Source organism: Aotus nancymaae, unplaced genomic scaffold, assembly GCF_030222135.1.
Source record: "Aotus nancymaae isolate 86718 unplaced genomic scaffold, 86718_ANA_hifiasm-v0.15.2.pri h1tg000014l, whole genome shotgun sequence".
NCBI classification, from domain to species: Eukaryota; Metazoa; Chordata; class Mammalia; order Primates; family Aotidae; genus Aotus; species Aotus nancymaae.
This window is the reverse complement of record NW_026988425.1, coordinates 119,925,900-119,949,565: the sequence shown is the minus strand read 5'-3', so window position 1 is coordinate 119,949,565 and position 23,666 is coordinate 119,925,900. Positions and strand designations below refer to the sequence as shown.

General features: G+C 43.2%; 1 protein-coding gene across 1 annotated transcript in view; it reads right to left on the bottom strand.

The window, feature by feature from the left end:
- Positions 1–19,908: 19,908 nt before the first annotated feature.
- Positions 19,909–23,666, bottom strand: part of IQGAP1 (IQ motif containing GTPase activating protein 1) — a 116,566-nt gene continuing 112,808 nt past the window's right edge. The window contains exon 38 of the mRNA XM_012463800.3: positions 19,909–22,168. Coding sequence (XP_012319223.1) covers positions 22,055–22,168 — 114 coding nt within the window. The 3' untranslated portion in view covers positions 19,909–22,054. The remainder of the gene's footprint in view (positions 22,169–23,666) is intronic.

Here is a 23,666-nt window from a genome sequence, read left to right as displayed (position 1 = left end):
AGCCACTGCGCCTGGCAGTTATTTGCATTTTTTAAAACAAGCGTGTATTACTGTTAAAATTAGTAAAAAGTAACAGGAAAGAGTATGAGTTCGTTCTAAATGACAGGCTGGGAGCTCTGTGTGCAGAGCGTCTTCATTGGTAAGCCGCACTGCAGGATGATTGATTGGAGACCCGGTTTTTCATTGCACGTCCCCCAAATATCACTATCTCTAGGGTTTGCTCTGGGCTTTCTTTTGTTTATGTGTGGGTTTTTCTGTTTATTCTTCCCTCAGACAGGTCAATTTCTTCTGCCCGAAGAAATGTCTAGTCTTCTGTTCAGGTATGTAAGCCTGGCTACTGGTGTTCCAGAAGCTAAGTGGAAAAAGAGAAAAGAGAAGCCACAAGTCTCAGTGTTTGATGTGTAGACTTTCTCTTAATCCCCCTGTTTTCAGATGGTACATCCACCCAGCTTTTGCTCTGTCTCACCCTAAGTGCAGAATCTTTCTGGCTAAATTGCCCCAGAGTTCACGTCTTGTGTCCAGTTAGGGAAGGAAGAAGCAGTCACCCGGATTTGAGCAGTTAGGGAGTGGATCTGGGCATCTAACTGCTCCTTGCACACAGTTTCCACCAATCTTTGTGTTTTCAGCCCTGTCACTCCCCTCTTTGGGTGCCTCTGGTCCTCCTGAAGTTCTCGAGTATAAATCAGCTTGCTTCTTATTAGCTTTTCCCCTTCACTTCCGTTCTCAAGGATTTTGGCGTCAGCTCGCTATGCTGTGCTTTGTTGATTACCATTGGTCCTTGTGTGGCCAGACATAGCTAGGCCTGCCCCTGGAAAGCTCCTACCTAGACAGAAGTTAAAAGTCAAGGCAGACCGGGTGCAGTGGCTCACGCCTATAATCTCAGCACTTTGAGAGGCTGAGGCAGGAGGATCACTTGAGACCAGGAGTTTGAAACCAGCCTGGACCTAGCAGGACCCCATTTCTACAAAATAAAAATAATTAGCTGAGTATGGTGGTACATGTCTAGAGTGCCAGCTACTCGGAGGCTGAGGATGGAGGATTGTTTGAGCCCAGGAGTTCAAGGTTGCAGTGAGCCATGTTCAGGCCACTGCATTCTATCCTGGGCCACAGAGTGAGACCCTGTGTCCAAAGGAAATAATAATTCTTTTTTTTTTTTTTTGAGATGGAGTCTCAGTCTGTTGCCCAGGCTGGAGTACGGTGGCATGATCTCAGTTCACTGCAACCTCCACCTCCCAGGTTCAAGCAATTTTCCTGCTTCAGCTTCCTGGGTAGCTGGGATTACAGGTGCGTGCAACCACACCTGGCTAATTTTTATATTTTTAGTAGAGACAAGGTTTCACTATGTTGGTCAGGCTGGTCTCGAACTTCTCAACTTGTGATCTGCCCACTTCGGCCTCCCAAAGTGCTGGGATTATAGGCATGAGCTACCACGCCCGGCCAATAATAATTCTTTTTCAACAAGTTACGGCATAGGCAAAGAGAGGTTGCACAAGTCATACACACTATGAATTTTAGAATCCAGGACCCGCACCCTGAAGCAGGGCCCAGATGATCTGGCCTGCAGAGTGGCAAAATTACTTCTCTACCTAAGTTATTTCTAGGTGCTGATGTAGCTGCTCTGGTAGAGGGAAGAACTAAAAACCTCAGAGTTTTTTTTGGAAATCCTCAGTCCTGTGGACCATAGCCACCACCATCCTGGGCACTATCCCCCTCTGAGGAATAAGAAGGCAAACACTGGGCCGGGCGCGGTGGCTCACGCCTGTAATCCCAGCACTTTGGGAGGCCGAGGCGGGTGGATCACGAGGTCAAGAGATCAAGACCATCCTGGTCAACAAGGTGAAACCCCGTCTCTACTAAAAATACAAAAAATTAGCTGGGCATGGTGGCACGTGCCTGTAATCCCAGCTACTCAGGAGGCTGAGGCAGGAGAATTGCCTGAACCCAGGAGGCGGAGGTTGCGGTGAGCCAAGATCGCGCCATTGCACTCCAGCCTGGGTAACAAGAGCGAAACTCCGTCTCAAAAAAAAAAAAGGCAAACACTGGAAATTTACATTCATTCACACAAATCCTTGGTCTAAGTCAGGGGCTTGCAAATTTCTTCTCTATAGAGGGCTATATAGTAAATATTTTAGATTTTGCAGACCATATGCTCTCATCTCCTTGTAGCACAAAAGCAGCCATAGACAACACACAAATAAATAGACACGCTATCTTCCAGTCAAACTTTATGTATAAAAACAGACCACAGGCCAGATTTGGCCCACTGACTGTAGTCAGTTGACTAGAGTCTAGGTTACAACTTAGACCAAAGGTGGTTGTTCTCATAACTTTTCTTCTTCTTTTTTTTTTTTTTTTTTTTTTGAGATGGAGTTTCATGTCTCACTTTGTCACCTGGGCTGGAGTGCAGTGGCTCAGTCTCAGCTCACTGCAACCTCTGACTGCCTTGGCCTCCCAAAGTGCTGGGATTACAGTTGTGAGCCACTGTGACTGACCTCATACCTTTTCATGCTTGATAAAATTATAAGAGAATTTCTGTATATCTGTATCCATCAGTTTCAATTCAAACCTAGAACTTGGAAGATTTTTTTTTTTTTTTTGGTTTGGTCTTTTGGCCTCTTTTGTTGCTGTTAGTTTAATATTTCCTGAGTAGATAATCTGTCTCTTCTCCTTGGTTACTTTGCAGTTTTATTTCAACATGTCAAGGTATGGATTTTGTTTTATTTATCTCATTTAGAACTCAGAATATATTTCTTTTTCTTTTTTTTCCCTGAGATGGAGTCTTGCTCTGTTGCCCAGGCTGGAGTGCAGTGGCATGATCTCAACGCACTGCAACCTCTACCTCACAAATTCAAGCAATTCTCCTGCCTCAGCCTCCCGAATAGCTGGGATTACAGGTACCTGCCACTGCGCTTAGCTAATTTTTGTATTTTTAGTAGAGACGGGGTTTCACCATGTTGGCCAGGATAGTCTCAAATTCCTGACCTCATGGTCTGCTCACCATGGCCTCCCAAAGTGCTGGGATTACAGGCGTGAGCCACCTCGCCCTGCCTAGAACTCAGAGTATATTTCAGTCTGTATCAATTAGGATTAGGCTTGGCTGTAACAGAAAACCTCCCAATAAGAAATCTTAAAAAAGATAAAAGTTTATTTCTTTTTAAAGTAAAAGTTAAGATACTATCTTATTGGTCTGCCATTTGTGGCCTAAATTTCATAGTGCAAGATGGTGACATCTACATTTCAAGCATCAAGACAGAGGAAGGTAAGAAAAAGGAGAGAAGGGTGCATGCATTCTGTCTGTTATGGAAGGTTCCAGAAACTACCACATGAACTTCCTTCTATATCCCATTGAATAGAACTTAGTCACATGGCCTTACTTAGATACAAAGGAGTCATGTGCCCTGTGCCCAACTGAAAAATCAATATTCTACTGCAGTAGAACAGTGGTTATCAAATTTTAGCATTCATCAGAATCATTGGAGAGCTTATTAAAACACAGATAGCTAGGAATGGTGGCATGTGCCTGTAATCCCAGCTACTCAGGAAGCTGAGGCAAGAGGATTGCTTGAGGCACAAGGATCGCTTCAGGCCAGGAGTTCGAGATTACAGTGAGCTATGATCAAACCACTGCACTCAGCCTGGGTGACAAAGCAAGAAGCCTTCTCTAAAAAAACAAAAACAAGCAAGCAAACAAAACCCCACACAGATTGCTGGCTCCCACTTTTGAGTTTATGATTTTATAAGTCTGAGATGGGGCTGAGAATTTAATTTTCTGACAAATTCTCAGGTGATGTTGATGTTGCCTGCTCTGGGACCTCACTTTAAAGACCATTGCAGTAGAGAAAACAGATATGAGAGAACAACTGGCAGACTCTGCTACACTTCTCTTTCAAATGTTCTAGAAAATTTTCTAAAATGTCTATGAATATTGCTCCTCCCCTATATTCTCTATCTTTTTACCCTCTAGAAGTTCAGTTCAATACATTTTAGACCTTTCATTCTATCCTTCATGTCTTTTACTGGACCTTTTGTATTTTTCCATGCTTTATGTTTGTGCTACATTCTAGGCAATTTCCTCAGCTCTGTCTTCCACTTTAACTTCTCTCTTCAGCTGTGTCTAATCTTCTATTTAACCTGTGCATTGCATTTTTTCTTTTCCACGGACTACATTTTACTAACTGAAAATTCTATGTAATTCCTCTTCAAATCAGCCTTCTTTTTATTTAGAATGCCATTCTGTTCTTTTTAGTTCCTTCTTTTATGACTTTAGTTATACTAATTTTTATAATTCTCTTTCAGCATCTAGTTCTATTATCTCAGGATTTGGGAGCTCTAAACCTATTTGTTGTATCTGCTGGCTCTTGCTTTTGGTGGATTGTTTTCTCATGTTTTTAACTATGCTTCTATATTTAAGGGGGCTTACATTTTTTTTCTTGTGAAAATTCTGAGTAGTAGGAATACGACTCAAGTATAGTTTTGTTTTTGTTTCATGAGTTACAGGATATCAATTACTAGACAAAGGAATTTTATTACATGAATTCTGTAAATTCATATCTAAAAACCCATTTTTTTTTTTTTTTTTTTTTTAAAGCTGGAGTGTCTCTCTCTCTCTGTTGTCCAGGTTGGAATGCAGTGGTATGAATGTGGGTCACTGCAGCCTCAACCTCCTGGGCTCAAGCAGTCTTCCCACCTTAGCCTCCCAAGTAGCTGGGACCACAGGCGTGTACCACCATTTCAAAGTCATTTATTTTTATTTTTTGTAGAGACAGGATCTTGCTATGCTGCCCAGGTTGGTCTTGAACTCCTGGGCTCAAGAAATCCTCCTAGCTTAGCTTCCCAAAGTGTTGAGATTACAGGTGTGAACCACCATGCCCAGCAGGTTTTTGATTTCTCAAGGGGCTTTTTATTTTTTCCCTTCCACAGCCCAGCCAGAGACAGTCAAACTCTCTTGTTAACTTTGCCAGTGGATAGATTTTACCTTTTTGATCTGGAATTTTACTCTACTTACAAACTAATACATTACTTGTTACTTTTGTTTTTTTTTTTTTTAGACGGAGTTTCGCTCTTGTTACCCAGGCTGGAGTGCAATGGCGCGATCTCGGCTCACCACAACCTCCGCTTCCTGGGTTCAGGCAATTCTCCTGCCTCAGCCTCTTGAGTAGCTGGGATTACAGGCACGCGCCACCGTGCCCAGCTAATTTTTGTATTTTTAGTAGAGACAGGGTTTCACCATGTTGACCAGGATGGTCTTGATCTCTTGACCTCGTGATCCACCCGCCTCGGCCTCCCAAAGTGCTGGGATTACAGGCTTGAGCCACCGCGCCCGGCCTTTTTTTTTTTTTTTTGATAGCTGTGTCTCTTGCTGTGTCACCCAGGCTGTAGTGCAATGATGGCTCACTGCAGCCTCAACCTCCCAGGCACAATTGATCCTCCTACCTCAGCCTCCCAAGTAGCTGGGACTATAGGTGCACACCACTACACCTGGTTAATTTTTCTATTTTTTGTAGAGATGGGGGTTTCACATGTTACCCAGGCTGATGTTGAACTCCTAGGCTCAAGCAATCAGCCCCCCTCAGCCTCCCAAAGTGCTGGGATTATAGGTGTGAGACACTGCACTCAGCCCCCAGCCTGTTACTATTTTCATGGATGATTGCAGGAGGCATGATATGCCTGGGTCAGAGACAAAGGCTTTATTACTCACTACAAAGTAGCATGAGGATCATTTTTGTGTCAATTCCCCTTGCCCACTAAGTCCCGCAGAAATGATACAGATGGATGCCTGCACATACAGTGGGTTCTGTTCTGTTATGGGAGGAACAACCTACTTTTTGTCCCAGAAGAAGACCTTACTTTATTACTCAAAGTTGCTCACTGCAAATACAACCCTGAGAAATGGCCCAATAAAGTGTGATCAGAGTTTTGCATTTGTGCATAACTAGCAAGAATGTCCAGGAATCCTCAAGGCCCATAGAGGATTGCCTCCCCAAACACACATTTTCCTTGAGAGAATGACCTTTTGAAGGTCCTGGCTTAGGTTCCAGGTCTAACTTCCTGACTTATACAAGTCCATTATCTCCTTATACCAAGTGGTTGTCAAAAATTAAACTCCACTGCCACAGCCAAGAGGGGCCTAAGATGACAAATGACTAAATGTAATGTGGTGTCCTGAGTGGGATCCTAGGAGAGACGAAGGTAAAAACTAGGGAAATAATCTGGACAAAGTAAGGATTTTAGTCCATTTAAAACAAGCAAACAAACAAAAACCTGAAGTTCCTGATTGTTGGGTAGATAATCATGTATTTACCTTCTGAGTTTCAGTCACTTGAGGGTTTTCTTGTGAACTCAACTAAGCAGTTTTTTTGTTTGTTTGTTTGTTTGTTTGAGACAGAATTTCAAACAGTTTTTTGTTTGTTTGTTTGTTTGAGACAGAGTTGTTGCCCAGGCTGGAGTGCAGTGGTGTGATCTCGGCTCAATGCAACCTCTGTCTCCCAGGTTCCAGCGATTCTCCTGCCTCAGCCTCCCGAGTAGCTGGGATTACAGGCATGTGCCACCATGCCCAGCTACTTTCTGTATTTTAGTAGAGATGGGGTTTTACCATGTTGGCCAGGCTGGTCTTGAACTCCTGACCTCAGGTGATCCACCCACCTCTGCCTCCCAAAGTGCCGGGATTACAGGTGTGAGCCACCATGACCAGCGTCAACCATGCATTTTTATTATGTTGGAACCAGCATTATGTTGGATCTGGATTTCTAGGTGTTTCCATTTACCTTTGTCTATGACCTTGTTGGAATACAAGTGTTTATTTAAATTTTATATTCCTAGTTCCCAAACCCAAAGACTGTGATTTACTGAACTAGGGCACAGGATTGTCCCTTTATAACAAATGATTGTGATATAGGTGGTCTCTGGGTCAAACATTAGGAAATACCGCTATTAAGAATGGAATCATAGAGGCTGGGCACAGTGGCTCACACCTGTAATCCAAGCATTTTGGGAGGCTGAGGTGGGTGGATCAATTGAGGTGAGGAGAGAGACCAGCTTGAGCAACATGGTGAAACCCCATCTCTACTAAAAATACAAAAATTAGTCGGGTGTGGTGGTGTGTGCCTGTAATCCAAGCTACTTGGGAGGCTGAGACATGACAATTGCTTGAACCCAGGAGGCAGAAGTTGCAGTGAGCGGAGATTGTGTCACTGCACTCCAGCCTGGACAACAGAGCGAGACTGTGTCTCAAACAAACAAAAGAATGGAATTAAAGACTGAGTTAAATAACTAATATGGCCTATAGTTTTGAAATTGAAAATAATCATCTTCTTGATATGGCGAATACTCCCTGTATTCAGTTGCAGAGACCAGAAAGGCAGAGGCCACCTCCCAGTCTCACCTCACAGGGTAGGCCACGTGACCAGCTTAGTTACTGAGACTCAGGGCAAGCCCATTGGAAACTTTTTAGGAAACTTCAGGCTTCCGATAAAAGGAACATATCCAAAGGCAACTAGCCCCTTTCTCCCTTAGGTCTTGAATGCAAATATGATGCCTGGAGCATGGAGCCACCTTGCAACCATGAAAAGAGAGAGCATAAAAACATTCAATATTCAGATTGATAGAAAACAAGCTCGATCAGTGTCAGCATTCTGAGTAGCTAAACTAACTTGTAGCTGTTTTCCTGTAAACTTATTATGTAAAATAAAGATAACTCTGTTTGTTTAAACTGGTGAAAGTTTTCCTTTTCTTCTTTCCTTCCTTCCTTCTCTCTCTTTCTCTCTCCCCTCCCACCTGCCTCTCCTCCCTTTCTTCCTTCCTTCCTTTTTCTTTCTTTCTGACAGGTCTCACTATGTAGGCCAGGCTGGAGAGCAGTGGCTTATGGGCATGATCATCGTGGACCACAGTCTCAAACTCCTGGGCTCAAGCAATTGTCCTGCCTCAGCTTCCCAAGTAGCTGGAACTACAGCTGTGCACGACCACGCCACACTGGTTTTCGCATTTCTTGCAGCCAAAACTATTCCTGATATGGTTAGGTAAAGACCCTCATTTCTTTTTAAAAACTATCATGGCTGGATGCGGTGGTTCACGCTTGTACTTTGGGAGGCTGAGGCGGGTGGATCACCTGAGGTCAAGAGTTTGACACCAGCCTGGCCAACATGGTGATACTCCATCTCTACTTAAAATGCAAACACTAGCTGGGCTTGGTGGCGTGTGCCTGTAATCCCAGCTACTCTATTTGGGGGGCTGAGGCAGGAGAATCGCTTGAACCCAGGAGGCAGAGGTTGTAGTGAGCTGAGATCACACCACTGCACTTTAGCCTGGGTGACAGAGTGAGACTCTGTCTCAAAAAAAAAAAAAAAAAAACCAGAAACAAAACTTTTCATTTTTATGTAATTTCAGACTTACAGAAAAGTTGCAACAACACGAAGAATTCCCATATAGTCTTTACCCAGGTGCTCCAAATGTTAACATTTTACTGTACTAGTTTTATCATTTCTCTTGCTATAAGGTTTTTTTCTAAACCATTTAAGTTTTATCATTTCTCTCGATATATGGTTTTTTCTAAACCATTTGAGAGTAAGTTGATAGGATGCTCCTTTACTCCTAAATACTTTATTTCATAAAAACAAGAACATACTCTTACATAACCACAGCATAATTATCAAAGTCAGGAAATTATTAACAATGTATAATACTATTATCTAATTTATAGATATTATTAAAATGTTGGCTAACTGTCCCAATAATATTCTTTTTTTTTTTTTTTTTCTTTTTGAGACAGAGTCTCCCTGTCATCCAGGCTGGAGTGCACTGGTGTGATCTCAGCTCACTGCAACCTCTGCCTCCTGGTTCAAGCAATTATCCTGAGTAGCTGGGATTACAGCACCTGACACCATGCCTGGCTAATTTTTGTATTTTTAGTAGAGACAGGGTGTCACCATGTTGACCAGGCTGGTCTTGAACTCCCGACCTCAAGTGATCCGCCTGCCTCGGCCTCCCAAAGCGCTGGGATTACAGGCATGAGCCACCTCGCCCAAACTCAATAATATTCTTTATGGCAAAAGGTGCTCTAGGACAACTCATTATATTCAGGTATCATGTCTCTTTGGGGATACTTTAATCTGGAACAATTGTTCAGTCTCTTTGTCTTTCATAACTGGACATTTGTGAAGTGACAGGTCAATTATTTTGTAGAATATTCCTTAATTAGGGTTTGTCTTGCAATTGCTCATGATTAGTTTCAGATTATGCACTTTTGGCAGGAATCACACAGGAGCAACACTGTGTTCGTCTCAGTTTAGCTGTATCAGGAGGGACACAATATCAGTGTCCCATTACTGATATTAAACATGGATTGTTTGGTTAAGGTGATATCTGCCAGATTTCCACACTATAAAATTTTTTTCTTTTTCTTTTTTTTAAGATGGAGTCTCGCCCTACTGCCCAGGCTGGAGTGTAGTGGCATGATCTTGGCTCACTGCAACCTCCGCCTCCCAGGTTCAAGTGATTCTCCTGCCTCAGCCTCCCAAGTAGCTGGGACTACAGGCGTCTGCCACCATGCCCAGCTAATTTTTGTATTTTTAGTAGAGACAGCGTTTCACCATCTTGGCCAGGCTGGTCTTAAACTCCTGACCTTGTGATCCACCTGCCTCGGCCTCTTAAAGTCCTGGGATTACAGGCATGAGCCACCACTCCCGGCCCACTATAAAATTTCTATTATTTCCTTTTGTAATCTATAATTATCTGGAAGGGGGATAATCTGAGATGATATAAACATCCTGTTATTTGGGACGAGGCAGGAGGATTGTTTGAGCTCAGCAATTCAAGACCAACCTGGGCAAGATGGCAAAACCCCGTCTCTACAAAAAATACAAAAATTAGCCAGGTGTGGTGGCGGGTGCCTGTGGTCCCAGCTACTCAAGAGGCTGAGGTGGGAGGATTGCTTGAACTTGGGAGGTGGGGGTTATAGTGAGGTAAGATCACACCACTGCACTCCAGCCTGGATGACAGAGATAGATCCTGTCTCAAAAAAAAAAAAATTAAAAAATTAAAAAAAAAAATCCTGTTATTCAACAAGCCTGTACTCACTAGTTTTAGCATCCATTGATAATTCTTGCCCTTTTCCCATTTGTTTATATCAGAATGGATTCATGAATTCTAATTGTAATGAATTATAATTACTGTTATTATTTTGGTACTTAAAATTATCCCAGATTTACCATCTGTGTCCTTTTACTATGCTTCAATTCATTGTGTTAGTATTTCTTCCTTTCTAGGCACCCAATATTTTAGGCTCATCTTGTACTTTGTTTGCTTGGCCCAGAATCAACTATTTCTCCAAGGAGCCTGGTTTCTTTTTTAGTGGAGAAGGAGGTGTTTGGGCACTGGCTCTCCTCTTTTCTGGGAGCTAGTTGTTTCTGAGTTAGCTTTTTTTTTTTTTTTTTTGAGGTGGAGTCTTGCACTATCGTCCAGGCTGGAGTGCAGTAGCCTGATCTTGGCTCACTGCAAGCTCTACCTCTGGGTTCAAGTGATTCTCCTGCCTCAGCCTCCGGAGTAACTGGAACTATAGGCGTGCACTACCATGGCCAGTTAATTTTTTGTATTTTTAGTAGAGACGGGGTTTCACCATGTTGACCAGGCTGGTCTCCAACTCCTGACATCAGGTGATTCCGCCTGCCTTGACATCCCGAAGTGCTGTGCTTACAGGCGTGAGCCACCGCACCTGGCCTCTGAGTTAGCTTAAAACAGGAGGAGTTCGACTTTAATTCTCCTCACGTTATTTTTTCTGTCTTGTGCCTTTTCAATTCCCACCATTCAGGTCTCTGTGCCTCCATCCCTATGGGAATTGGGAATATTTTTCTCCAGAAACAAAGGCCAGTGGCTATGAGCAAATAGCATAAGTTTATCAAGTGCACATTCTTACATATCGCATCAAAATTATTTTCTAAACAAGTGGGGGGGGGCAACATTTACAAAGAACAAATATCTGCAATTTAAGAACAAAAGTTTTAAACAAACTTACCAAAACAGAAATGTAGAATGGAGTCCAAAACACTTTGACAAATGAGACATATAAATGCATTTTTTGGCTTTTCTGTTTCCTAGGTAATATTTACCATTTGTTGAACGCTTAAAGTCGGGCTCTGCTCTAGCTTCCTCTTTTTTCCAGGATTTCTAAGAATGTATTCATGGAACATGAGTTTCATCGAAGGCTAATTGGAACTTCCTAAAGATTAAGAGGGAGGGGATTGCATGGTCAGATGCGTTTGGGGAAAGCTACCCCACATGAAGCTAAGCAAGTTTCTTGACTGTAGAACTTGTAAGAGCTTTTTTTTTTTGTTCTTTTTTTTTGGGAAGGAGTCTCACTCTGTTGCCCAGGCTGGAATGCAATGGCACGATCTCGGGTCAGTGCAACCTCTGCCTCTCAGGTTGAAGCGATTCTCCTACCTCAGCCTTGTGAGTAGCTGAGATTACAGGCACCTGCCATCACGCCCGGCTAATTTTTCGTATTTTTAGTAGAGACAAGGTCTCCCCATGTTGGCCAAGCTGGTCTCAAACTCCTAACATCAGGTATCCGCCTGCCTCAGCCTCCCAAAGTGCTGGGATTACAGGTGTGAGCCTCCGCACTCAGCCCTAAGAGCTTTTAAATATGTGCTGTGACTTCCAAATATGACAGAATACAGCATCTCCCAAACTTTCTCAATCACAGAACACATCTTCAGAAGGACTCGGAGGCCCCATGCTCCACTGTTCCTTCCCCCAGTGTCCAGTGAATCCATTCTGCTTCCTAAATATCTCTAGAATTCTCCCACCACCTCTTCCACCCAAATACTCACGATCCAGTTCAGGCCACGAAACCCCTCAGTAATTGAGGCCTTAATTGGTCCTCTGTGTGTCAGTCAGGGACCCAGCAGAATACAGGTGGCACAATCCAACTGAGTAATAGGAAGAGAAGTTAATAAAGAGACAGGGCGGGGCTTAGGGATATGGCAGCACCCCTCAAAGCTAGTTACAGCAGGAAACATCAGCTTTCTAGGCCTGCAGGGAGTTGGGGGAATTGCTTACTGCTGTGTGGAGAGGTGATTGTTTGAAGGGAGCCGCCTGGCCCGAGCTCTGGCTTTTGGTGGAGAGAGGCAGCCGATTGCTAGTGGCCTGGCAGAATAACTTTCTTCCAGACCTCCACTCTCCTGGTAGTGCTACCTGTTGGCCAAACCCACCCAGAAGCTGGAGAGAGACAGTGATGCAGTCCATGTGGCCAGCTTCCCAGGGCACAGCAGAGGGTGAGGGGTGGGGAGTGGATCTGGAGAGACAGAAGAGATATCCACACAACCTCAGCCCCCGCCCCCCACCCCGCCCTCATTCATCCTGCACACCTCTGACCTCTTTTTGCTCTTCTTCAAATCCATCGATTGCCCCCTTGCCCCTTGTCCTTGGAATAAAATTTGGTACTAGGCTGGGCATGGTGGCTCACACCTGTAATCACAACACTTTGGGAGGCCGAGGCGGGGGGTGGATCGCCTGAGGTCAGGGGTTCAAGACCAGCCTGGCCAACATGGTGAAACCCTGTCTCTACTAAAAATACAAAAATTAGCTTAGTGTGGTGGCGGGCACCTGTAATTTCAGCTACTTGGGAGACTGAGGCAGGAGAATCCCTTGAACCTGGGAAGCGGAGTTTGTAGTGAGCCGAGATCGCGCCACTGTACTCCAGCCTCGGCAACAACAGCAAAATCCCCTCTCAAAAACAAAAAAAAAATTGATCCTAGCTCGTGGGAGCTGATTGCAAGCACCTCTTCTCAACTCTGTTTTCTGTGACCAACAACATCAAGTCAGTATCTTGAAATCAGCTTTGGGGAAGTATTGCTACCACAGAATTGGCAAATGCTACTACTCAAGGCACTTTTTTCTTTCAATGAGCTTGCATATATTAGGATAAAAGTATTTTATATTAAAAATTGTTTCGTTATAAACTCACAAAGTGTTTTTCTCTTTTAAAAATTTTCCACTGAAGGCCGGGCGCGGTGGCTCAAGCCTGTAATCCCAGCACTTTGGGAGGCCGAGGCGGGTGGATCACGAGGTCAAGAGATCGAGACCATCCTGGCCAACATGGTGAAACCCTGTCTCTACTTAAAATACAAAAATTAGCTGGGCGTGGTGGTGCACGCCTGTAGTCCCAGCTACTCGGGAGGCTGAGGCAGGAGAATTGCTTGAACCCGGGAGGCAGAGGTTGCAGTGAGCCGAGAGTGTGCCACTGCACTCCAGCCTGGCACCTGGCGACAGAGTGAGACTGTCTCAAAAAAAAAAAAAAAAAAAAAAAAATTTTCCATTGTAAAAGCTTAGAGGCCAGGCGTGGTGGCTCATACCTGTAATCTTAGCACTTGGGGAGGCCGAGGCGGGCAGATCACCTGCAGTCAGGACTTTGAGACCAGCCTGGCCAACATGGTGAAATCCCATCTCTACTAAAAATACAAAAGTAGCTGGGCATGGTGGCGCATGCCTGTAACCTCAGCTACTCAGAGGCTGAGGCAGGAGAATCGCTTGAACCTGGGAGACAGGGTTGCCGTGAGCCTAGATCACGCCATTGCACTCCAGCCTGGGCAACAGATCGAGACTCCATCACAACAACAACAAAAGAAAAAGCTTAGAAGCAATGACCAACCTAATGGTGAGGAACGCTCCTAGCACCCACCCAGACTGCACCCTTGAAATATCATTTCCCATTAACAGAAACCAGGGCTCCCCAGAGAAGTGGTGGATTCTAGGTCTGAGGTTGAGAAATATAACAAGATGGGCCTGGAACATCGTACACTGGAAATCAAAGATACGATCAAAGATTACTAGGGTCATGTCAAAGTTGCCATGAAGGAATTTTTACTGGCTAATGAGGAGACAATCGGAGCATTCAAAAAATTATATATGGCCGGGAACAGTGGTTCAAATTTGTAATCTCAGCACTTTGGAAGGCTGAGGCAGTGGATCAACTGAGCCCAGCAGTTCAAGACCAGCCTGGGCAACCTGGCAAGACCCTATCTCTACAAAAAAATTAGCTGGATGTGGTGGCGCAAGCCCGTCATTCCAGCTACTCAGGAGGCTGAGATTGCAGTGAGCTGAGATCATGCCTCTGCACTTTAGTCTCGGAGACAGAGTGAGACTCCATCTCAAGAAAAAAAAAATTATATATATATATATACACACACACATATACGTATATGTATATCGATATACATAGAGTGGATTGAAAGACATGGAATATATTAAAATGCCAGGGGTTCATAATGATTTTTGAAAAACAAAGGCTCCCTGGTTATTTAGAACCCACTGGGGAAGCAGCTCATTCTGAAAACCAGTAAACCAAGGGAGAGAATAAAGCACTCACCATCTGTTCCTGAATGAATGTTCAACAAGGCAACATAATAGTTGATAAGAGGAAGTTGTTTTTTTTAGGGAGAACTTTGTTAAATAGAGAAGGAATGATATTAATAGAATATCACCATTTTGCAACCTCTAATGAAATAAGAGGCTGGGTGCGGTGATGCACAGGACTTTGGGAGGCCAAAGGCAGGAGGATCACTTGAGCACAGGAGTCTGAGACCAGCCTGGGCAACATAGTGAGACTTCGTCTCTAAAAAAGTAAAAAAAAGAACAAAAAAACAAAATAGGCTGGGAGCGGTGGCTCATGCCTGTAATCCCAGCACTTTGGGAGGCCAAGGCAGGTGGATCACGAGGTCAAGAGATCAAGACCAGCCTGGCCAACATGGTGAAACCCCATCTCTACTAAAAATACAAAAAATTAGCTGGGTGTGGTAGCAGGCACCTGCAGTCCCAGCTACTCTGGAGGCTGAGGACGTGATGTAATAGAAATACTGAAATATTCTTGCCAAAAGATTGAAACTGAGTCTGATCCATAGGATGAGACAAGGAGCCCAGAATGTGAATCTATAGGATCAGCATCAAATAAATCGCAGGGAAAAAAAAAAAAAAAAGACCCAGTGAGGTGGCTCACACCTATAATCCCAACACTTTGGGAGGCCGAGGCAGGCAGATCACTTGAGGTCAGGAGTTCTAGACCAGCCTGGCCAACATGGTGAAACCCCTTTCCTTCTAAAAACACAAAAATTAGCCAGGCATGGTGGCACATGCCTGTATCCCAGCTAATTGGGAGACTGAGGCAGAAGAATCACTTGAACCTGGGAGGTGGAAGTAGCAGTGAGCCAAGATCACGCCACTGCCCTCCAGCTTGGGCGACAGAGCAAGACTGCATCTCAAAAAGAAAAAGAAAAAAAGTGTAGAAGCAATGACCAACCTAATGGTGAGGAACGCCCCTAGCACCCACCCAGACTGCACTCTTGAAATACCATTACCCGCTGACAGTAACCAGGGCTCCACAGAGAAATGGTGGATTCCAGGTCTGGGATTGAGAAATGTAATAAAATGAGCCTGGAATGTCATATGCTAGAAATCAAGGAAACTATCAAAAATTACTAGGGTCACGTCAAAAGTACTCAACAGTCGCCATGAAAGAATTTTTACTGGTCAAAGAGGGGATAATTGGAGCATTCAAAAAATTTATGGCCGGGCACAGTGGCTCACTTTGTAAAATCTGTAAAATCCCAGCACTTTGAGAGGCTGAGGCTGGCGGATCATTTGAGGTCAGAAGTTCAAGACCAGCCTGGCCAACATGCTGAAACCCCATCTCTACCAAAAATACAAAAAATTAGCTGGGTGTGGTGGCAGGTACCTGTAATCCCAGCTACTGGGGAGGCTGAGGCAGGAGAATCACTTGAACCTGGGAGACTGAGGTCGCAGTGAGCCGAGATTGAGCCACTGCACTCCAGCCTGGGTGACAGAGTGAGTGAGATTCCGTCTCAAAAAAAGAAAAAAAAAGATATTTAAGAGACCTATCACCTAAATGTAATGAGTGGATCTTGTCTGGCACCTTATTCAAATATACAAACTGTTTGAACAATTATAAGATGAATGGGGAAATTTAAACAATGACTGTGTTTGATATTTTTTATTTATTTATTTTTTGGAGACGGAGTTTCGCTCTTGTTATCCAGGCTGGAATGCAATGGCGCGATCTTGGCTCACCGCAACCTCCGCCTCCTGGGTTCAAGCAATTCTCCTGCCTCAGCCTCCTGAGTAGCTGGGATTACAGGCACGCGCCACCATGCCCAGCTAATTTTTTGTATTTTTAGTAGAGACGGGGTTTCACCATGTTGACCAGGATGGTCTTGATCTCTTGACCTCGTGATCCACCCGCCTCTGCCTCCCAAAGTGCTGGGATTACAGGAGTGAGCCACTGCGCCCGGCCCTGTGTTTGATATTTTAAAATCATTCTTTAGGGGTGATGATGGCAGGGGATTTTTTTTAAGTCCTTATCTATCCAGGCATTATTATCTTTTTTTTTTTGAGACAGAGTCTCGCTGTGTCACCCAGGCTGGAGTGCAATGGTGCACTCAGCTCACCACAGCTTCCACCTCTCAGGTCCAAGTGATTCTCCTGCCTCAGCCTCCTGAGTAGCTGGGATTACAGGCGCCTGCCAGCTCGCCTGGCTAATTTTTTTATTTTTGGTAGAGATGGGGTTTCACCATGTTGGCCAAGCCCCAGTCTTGAACTCCTGACCTCAGGTGATCTGCCAATCTAAGCCTATAAGCGTGAGCCACCCCATCTGGCCACCCAAGCATTCTTCATGTTTGAGGCTGGATAATTCTTCGTTGTGGTAGGCGGTCCCGTTGCACTGAGATGTCAAATGGCATCCCTCACCCCCACTCACTTAGATGCCTATAGCACCTCTTTCATCAGGCCAATAAAAAATATCTCCAAACAGGCAAACATCTTCTGTGATAGGAAACCGTGTTAGAGATGCATACTGAAGTATTTATGGTTAAAATGATACTATACCTGGGTTTTGTCAAAATAACCCAAGAGGGCTTGGGCAGAGGTAGAGGCAAAACAAGCTTAACTGGGTGTTGATAACTGTTGGGCTGGATGGTGGTCATTATACTATTCCCCATTTATATGTTGAAAGTTCCCTGTAATAAAAGTTAAAAGATTGTAGCACCAAAGGAGTATTAAAATATTTCTCTTCCCAAAGCATATTAACATGTTGAATTAAATAAGCTGTCTTGAAGTTAAAGGTTATGAGTATAATTGGGTTACTCTAAATGTCTTGGTAAAGCCCCTTACCTGTTTCCCAAGTCCTGAGAAAGTGAATAATGATTGCATGCATAATAAATTATTATGCAAATTAGGTCATTATCTTTTTTAAAATTTTTGTTTTCAGCGAAATTGGAGGACCTATTCATGTTATAAATCATTGAGTGTTTTTGGATTAGTAACTAAGGAGTCCTAAGAAATGGGTGACCTTGCTATAAGAAAACACCTCAATGTTTCTCAGAGCGTACATTTATGAAACCGGAAATGGAATTGGTCATGGGCCCCATCTCATTCTAGCAAGAGTATTTATCTACAATGTTTTTAAACCAAGACCTTCATTTATCTCATCAAGAAATGCATTTCATTAGACACCAATGACAAAATAACAAAAAATAATGCATTTCAAATATCTTTGAGAATTGTCAAGATAAAATATTACATTACTGGGCCGGGTGCGGTGGCTCACGCCTGTAATCCCAGCACTTTGGGAGGCCGAGGCAGGCGACTCACGAGATCAAGAGTTCAAGACCAGTCTGACCCACATGGTGAAACCCCGTCTATAGTAAAAATACAAAAATTAGCCGGGCGCGGTGATGCGTGCCTGTAATCTCAGTTACTCAGGAGGCAGAGGCAGGACAATCACTTGAACCCAGGAGGCACAGATTGCAGTGAGTCAAGATCGCTATTGCGCCACTGCACTCCAGCCAGGGCCACAGAGCGAGACTCCCTCTCAAAAAAAAAAAAAGAAAGAAAGAAAGAAAAAAGAAAAGAAAAAAGAAATTTCCAATTAAGAGCTTTGTTCATGCACCTTTAAAATGAATGAAGGTGGATTCCATTCGATATTTTTATGAGGTAATTTTTATACTGAAATTCACATGCTAGCAGGTACTATATGATTTCATCATTAAAAATGTATTTGTCAAACTGAACATGTGTGAAGGAATGTATACGTTTTCCCAAATTCTTTTCAGGGATACACAGGCAAAAGAATGAGCAGCAGGGCTGTGGAGGCCCTGTCTCCCTCTCTGTGGGTGCAGCGGCACCAGCAGCTGGGATCCATGGCCTTCACTCTGCCACCCGTTCCAGGTTCCATCTTACTTTCCTACTCTGATTTTTTCATTTTTTTTTTTTTTGTGTGTGAGACAGGGTGTTGCTGTTACGCAGGATGGAGTGCAGTGGTGCAATAATGGCATACCACAGCCTCAACCGCCTGAGCTCAAGCAATCCCTGCCTCAGCCTCCTGAGTAGTTGGGACTACAGGTGCATGCCAGCTAATTTTTGTATTTTTTGTACAGACAGGGTTTCACCATGTTGGCCAGGCTGGTCTCCAACTCCTGACCTCAAGCGATCCACCCCCCTTATAGGACAATGTGGAGCATGTTATTACAATATTTCAGGTTTCAATAACAAAGCTAGCAGACAGCATCATTTCCATTTCAGAATGAGAAACCTGGGGCTCCGGGCACCTTCCCCAGTCACCAGGAGAGTCATGCTTTTCCCTCACTCTTCCTCAGAGGTGCATGGGGTCACTTCCAACCAACTGCACAAATCATCACCTCCAATTTTTCATTGTCTGTTTTAGAATTATTGTTTATACTTTTTTTTTTTTTTTTTTTTTTTTTGAGACAGAGTCTTGCTCAGCCGCCCAGGCTGGAGTGCAATGGCACATTCTTGACTCACTGCAACCTCCACCTCTTGGGTTCAAGAGATTCTCCAGCCTCAGCCTCCTGAGTAGCTGTGATTACAGGAGCACACCACCACGTCTCGCTAATTTTTAAAAATTTTTTAGTAGAGATGAGGTTTCATCATGTTGGCCAGGAAACTCCTGACCTCAGGTGATCTGCCTGCCTCGGCCTCCCAAAGTGCTGGGATCACGGGCATAAGTCACCGCACCCAGCCTCCCCCTTTATTTCATATTGTCACTAAGTTTGCAGTATAGTCTGGCCACAGTTTACAAACACAACAGGATGCTTATGTACATGTTTCTATTTTTAAGTAAGCTGCCCTCTGACAGGGAAGCCTTTTCTTTTTTTTTTTTGAGACGGAGTCTCACTCTATCGCCCAGGCTGGAGTGCAGTGGTGAGATCTTGGCTCCCTGCAACCTCTGCCTCCTGGTTCAAGCGATTCTCCTACCTCAGCCTCCCAAGTAGCTGGGGTTACAGGTGCGCACCACCACATCTGGCTAATTTTTGCATTTTTAGTAGAGATGGGGTTTCGCCCTGTTGGCCAAGCTGGTCTCAAACTCCTGACCTCAGGTTATCTGTCTGCCTCGGCCTCCCGAAGTGCTGGGATTACAGGCGTGAGCCACCGTACCCAGCCCCCTCTTTTCTTTTTTCCTGCTGCGACTTACTTTTTCCACATTCAACATCCCCTAGTCTTTCCTGGTGACTCGCATGTAACATAGAAGCCCCCTAAGGGGCACTCTCTGTGTGCTCAACTCCTAGTGTGTCAGTCAAAAAAAGGTGAAATGTTGTTGCAATTTTAAACTTTCCACCATTAGTCAATCAGAATTAAGTGACGAATAATGTTTGCTTCCCCCACCCCCTTCTTTTTATGGTGAAGATAACTTGAGCATATCCATTAAAAAGGCTGAAGTCACACATTCACACATTAAAAATCACTTTGAGACACTCAGTGATTTGACAGTGGACTTACGTTTTCCCCTTTAAAAGAAAGGCATTGTTCGCTGTTGTGGTTTTAACTATTACATCTCACTCTAGTCAAGATGTGTAGCCAACTGTTAACAACGAAAACCGAGAGAAACACAAACAACGAACAAATGACCTTTTATTTCATACAGAGATACAAAGGCAATTGTGTGCAGCAACAATCTGATGGGCAGTCCAGATTCTTGGGAGGAAGTAAATTCATGGTAAATGTCATGATATCTGCTCTAGGAGAAGGTCAAAGGAGGAGAGAGAGGGGACAGAATGCTACCGCTAATAAATAACAGTATCGAGAACTGCATGGTTTCAATGCCAGGAGTTTGTTAGGTATCTTCTATGCCATTAAAACCGTAATTCTACATCGTCATCATCAACATTCTTGAAGTGCATTAGCGGTTGTGTTGAGGGACTATAATCCTTACAAATAATTGACACTTTTTATTGAAGGAGCTGTAAACTCTGCTCATTATTGCCTGCCTTGGGATTGACAGCCTCTTTTAAGGAAATATGGTTGACACACTTTGGTTGGTCCTAGTTTTTGAGGCAATGCTAGTTGTAATAGCATCATCCTTTAATCTGAGGAAATGTTTATTTTTAAAAAAAACCTGTCTTCCAAAACACAACAAAAAACAAGGTCTGGGTAGTGGCGAATCCTTCCATGGCACTCCACGCCTCCCTGTGGGCTGTAACCATGGACCTGAGTCAAGAGTCACATAAAAAGACTTCTCCAATGCATTTATAATAGGGACACACCACATAGCTTGTTATTCATTAAAACAGTTTGTTGGCTTTAAATGTACATCAGTAAATTTTTAAATGCTAAAAATTTATGATTAAAGAATACCGAACCAAAACATAAAAGAAAATAGAGGCTCAGCAGCATGATTTTAATATATTTTCCTGGATAAACAGATTTTTTAAAAAGTATATTACTTTTTATTCAAGAACAAAAGCTTCCTAAATTCAATGTTTAGAACTGATTTTTCTTTCTTTTTTTTTTTTTAATAAGCCCAGAAAACTGGGGGTCATAAAATAAAGGCACAATGTGGGGAGCAAAAGAAAAAAGGAGAAAAAAAAATGGGAGAAAAATTGGTTTCAATCTCACATGTAACAAAAGTTGACTGGTTTTGTTTTTGTTTTAGACAATTTAAGGTAGAATTATCTCTCTGCAATCCTGCAGATAAATCCTAGAGTTTTAGCTGTAGTTTCAAGAGTTCAGATATACAGATAAACCAATTAAAAAAACCCTTCCTTATCCTAAGGTTTTTGATGCATTATATAAATCTTTAAAATTCCTATTACCCACATTTTAAGAAATACATCTATACTTCGATAAGGCACTCTTAAGATATAAAAGTTTTAAAAACAATGACAATTCTACACTAGGGCCAACTCATTCCTCTGCCAGAGGGATGGAGTGAATTGTCTCTTTGAATCAAGTCAATCTCTGTGCACCAACACAAACAGGCAGGTGTCTTCGCCCATTCTGAATTTACCTAAGTAGCTGAATTTTATCAACCGGACTCTCCCATCCACTAGACGGAGAGTTACACAAACAGAATTGCCCAAGTTTGATGACGAAATTTAAAAACAATATCTCCTTTTTTCTAGAAATGGATCCTTTGAACATACAACAGTCACGTCTATTAGCTCCTGTCCATAAAGAAAAGCACAATGGGAGGGAAGCAATGATCCTCATATCCTTCAACTTTCCTGATGGGACAGAAATAGAAAGGAACTTTACTTTTAAATGACAACCTAACAGCTGTTAACAACATGACATTTACTTTTAAATGACAACCTAACAATTGTTAAGAACATGACATTTTAGTTGTATGTCTTATATATGTATGTCATTGGTGCTAATAGCTTCCACTTCTAAATGACAAAAATTTGAATCCTACCATCCCTATTGCTAATTAAAGCAAACACCAAAGCTTACAATATAGTAATGCAACCTCTAAGACTGTAACAACACAGAAATTTTAGTGGAGTTTCCAGTCTTTCCTAAGTAATGGAAGAAAATGAAGAATCCAGAAAGGCCAGACTAAGCCTCAATTTCACTATGAAAAAAGGGTAACAAATGTCCCATCAGAGGGAGAGGAGTTAAAAATGTGGCATTGGGAGCGCATCAGATTGAGGCGTTGTTGTGGGCTAGGTCTTTGCTTCCAATGAGTAAAGAAGGACCTAGAAAGGCAGCTGTGGGTGCTTCTTTCCTTCATCCTTCTGGGCTGGCAGCAAGTGACCAATTATTTCCCGTAGAACTTTTTGTTGAGAAGGAAGATCAGGAGGTTGACATTTACTTTAGCTCTATCAAATAATTTCATGACTGCAACTCCTTCGTATTGTAGCTGCAGCAGGTCCTATTTTAAAAAACAAAACATTGTGACAGTGAATCAAGTCTGTGGAACAAGGAAAAAGGGCATGATGTAGCGAGAATCCAGATGGGCCGAGGCTGCCTTGTGTGCCAGACATGAAATGGGGCCACAGAGAAGTTCCTAACTAGGAAACTACCCACTGCGCAACCAGCCTGAGAGCTGCAGCAACAGGGTGCGCTGGCCAAGGGAGTCTTCAGTTAATTTGGAGTTAGGAAGTCATGTTGTTCATATCAAAATTAATCATACAGGGAAAGAAAAAGAAACATGTTCAGTTGCCACACACATCTCAGCTTTTGATTTCAGAAGTCACACTGACATTTTCACATTTCATCCACGTTATGGGTCACTAGTTTTAATAAATCTGGAAAAGGCGAAGGCATTGAAACCTATGATGAAATATACTAAGCGCAGGAAATGAGACAAGGCTAGTAATGTTATCTCAATACTATCTGCTAGATTCTTCATTTCTGTTCCACACAAGAACACTCTATCCTGAAGGCAAGGGAAAAGAAGAGAACTTGGTGCTTTATTGGCATAATGTGCTCGGGCACTGTGTAAGCACATTATGTAGCATCTTTTAAAGTCCTCACAAATTTTTATGAGGTGTGATTATCCTAACTTTAAAGATAAACTCCTGAGGCTCAGAGATGTTAAATGACTTGCACAACAGGACAGAGACGGACATGGTAAATCCAGATCTGACTGCAAAGCTCCTGCTTTTCCTGCTATCTTTACCACTGGTCCTAAACAAGTTTATGCAATCTGAGTGGTCTCACTTCCAAAATTGGAAGAGTGGTGATGAGAAAGCAAGGGTCAAAGGGCTTGAAAGGGCCCCACAAGGCTGGGTGCGGTGGCTCACGCCTGTAATCCAAGCACTTTGGGAGGCCGAGGCAGGCGGATCAGGAGGTTAGGAATTCGAGACAGCTTGGCCAACATGGTGAAACCCCGTCTCTACTAAAAATATAAAAAATAGCCAGGCATAATGGTGCATGCCTATAATCCCAGCTACTCAGAAGGCTGAGGCAGGAGAATCGCTTGAACTCGGGACGTGGAGGTTGCAGTGAGTGGAGACTGCACCACTGCACTCAAGTCTGCGTGACGGGGTGAGACTAGATCTCAAAAAAAAAAAAAAAAAAAAAAAAGAAAGGACCCTGTAAGTTCAATCATCTGCTGGAAAAATCCTAGCAGCTCCATGAGGGTTGCTGGGACCTGTGCCTAATATAATACTCAAACCTGGCAGTCACCCCACATTGAATAAACTACCATAGGCAGACTGGTTGGCCTAACACAAATTGGTTAAAAAATTAAAAAATAAAAATATGTTCTGACAGCACCATATTTAAATAAAACATTTTTTAAATTAAAAAAATAATTTGGTGAAGCTGAGGGAATAAGAGGTTCCCTTTTTTTTGGTGGAAGTACTTTAGTTAGCTATGTGCATCACAAAATCATTTCACATTGTTTAGCTAACATGTTTTAATGG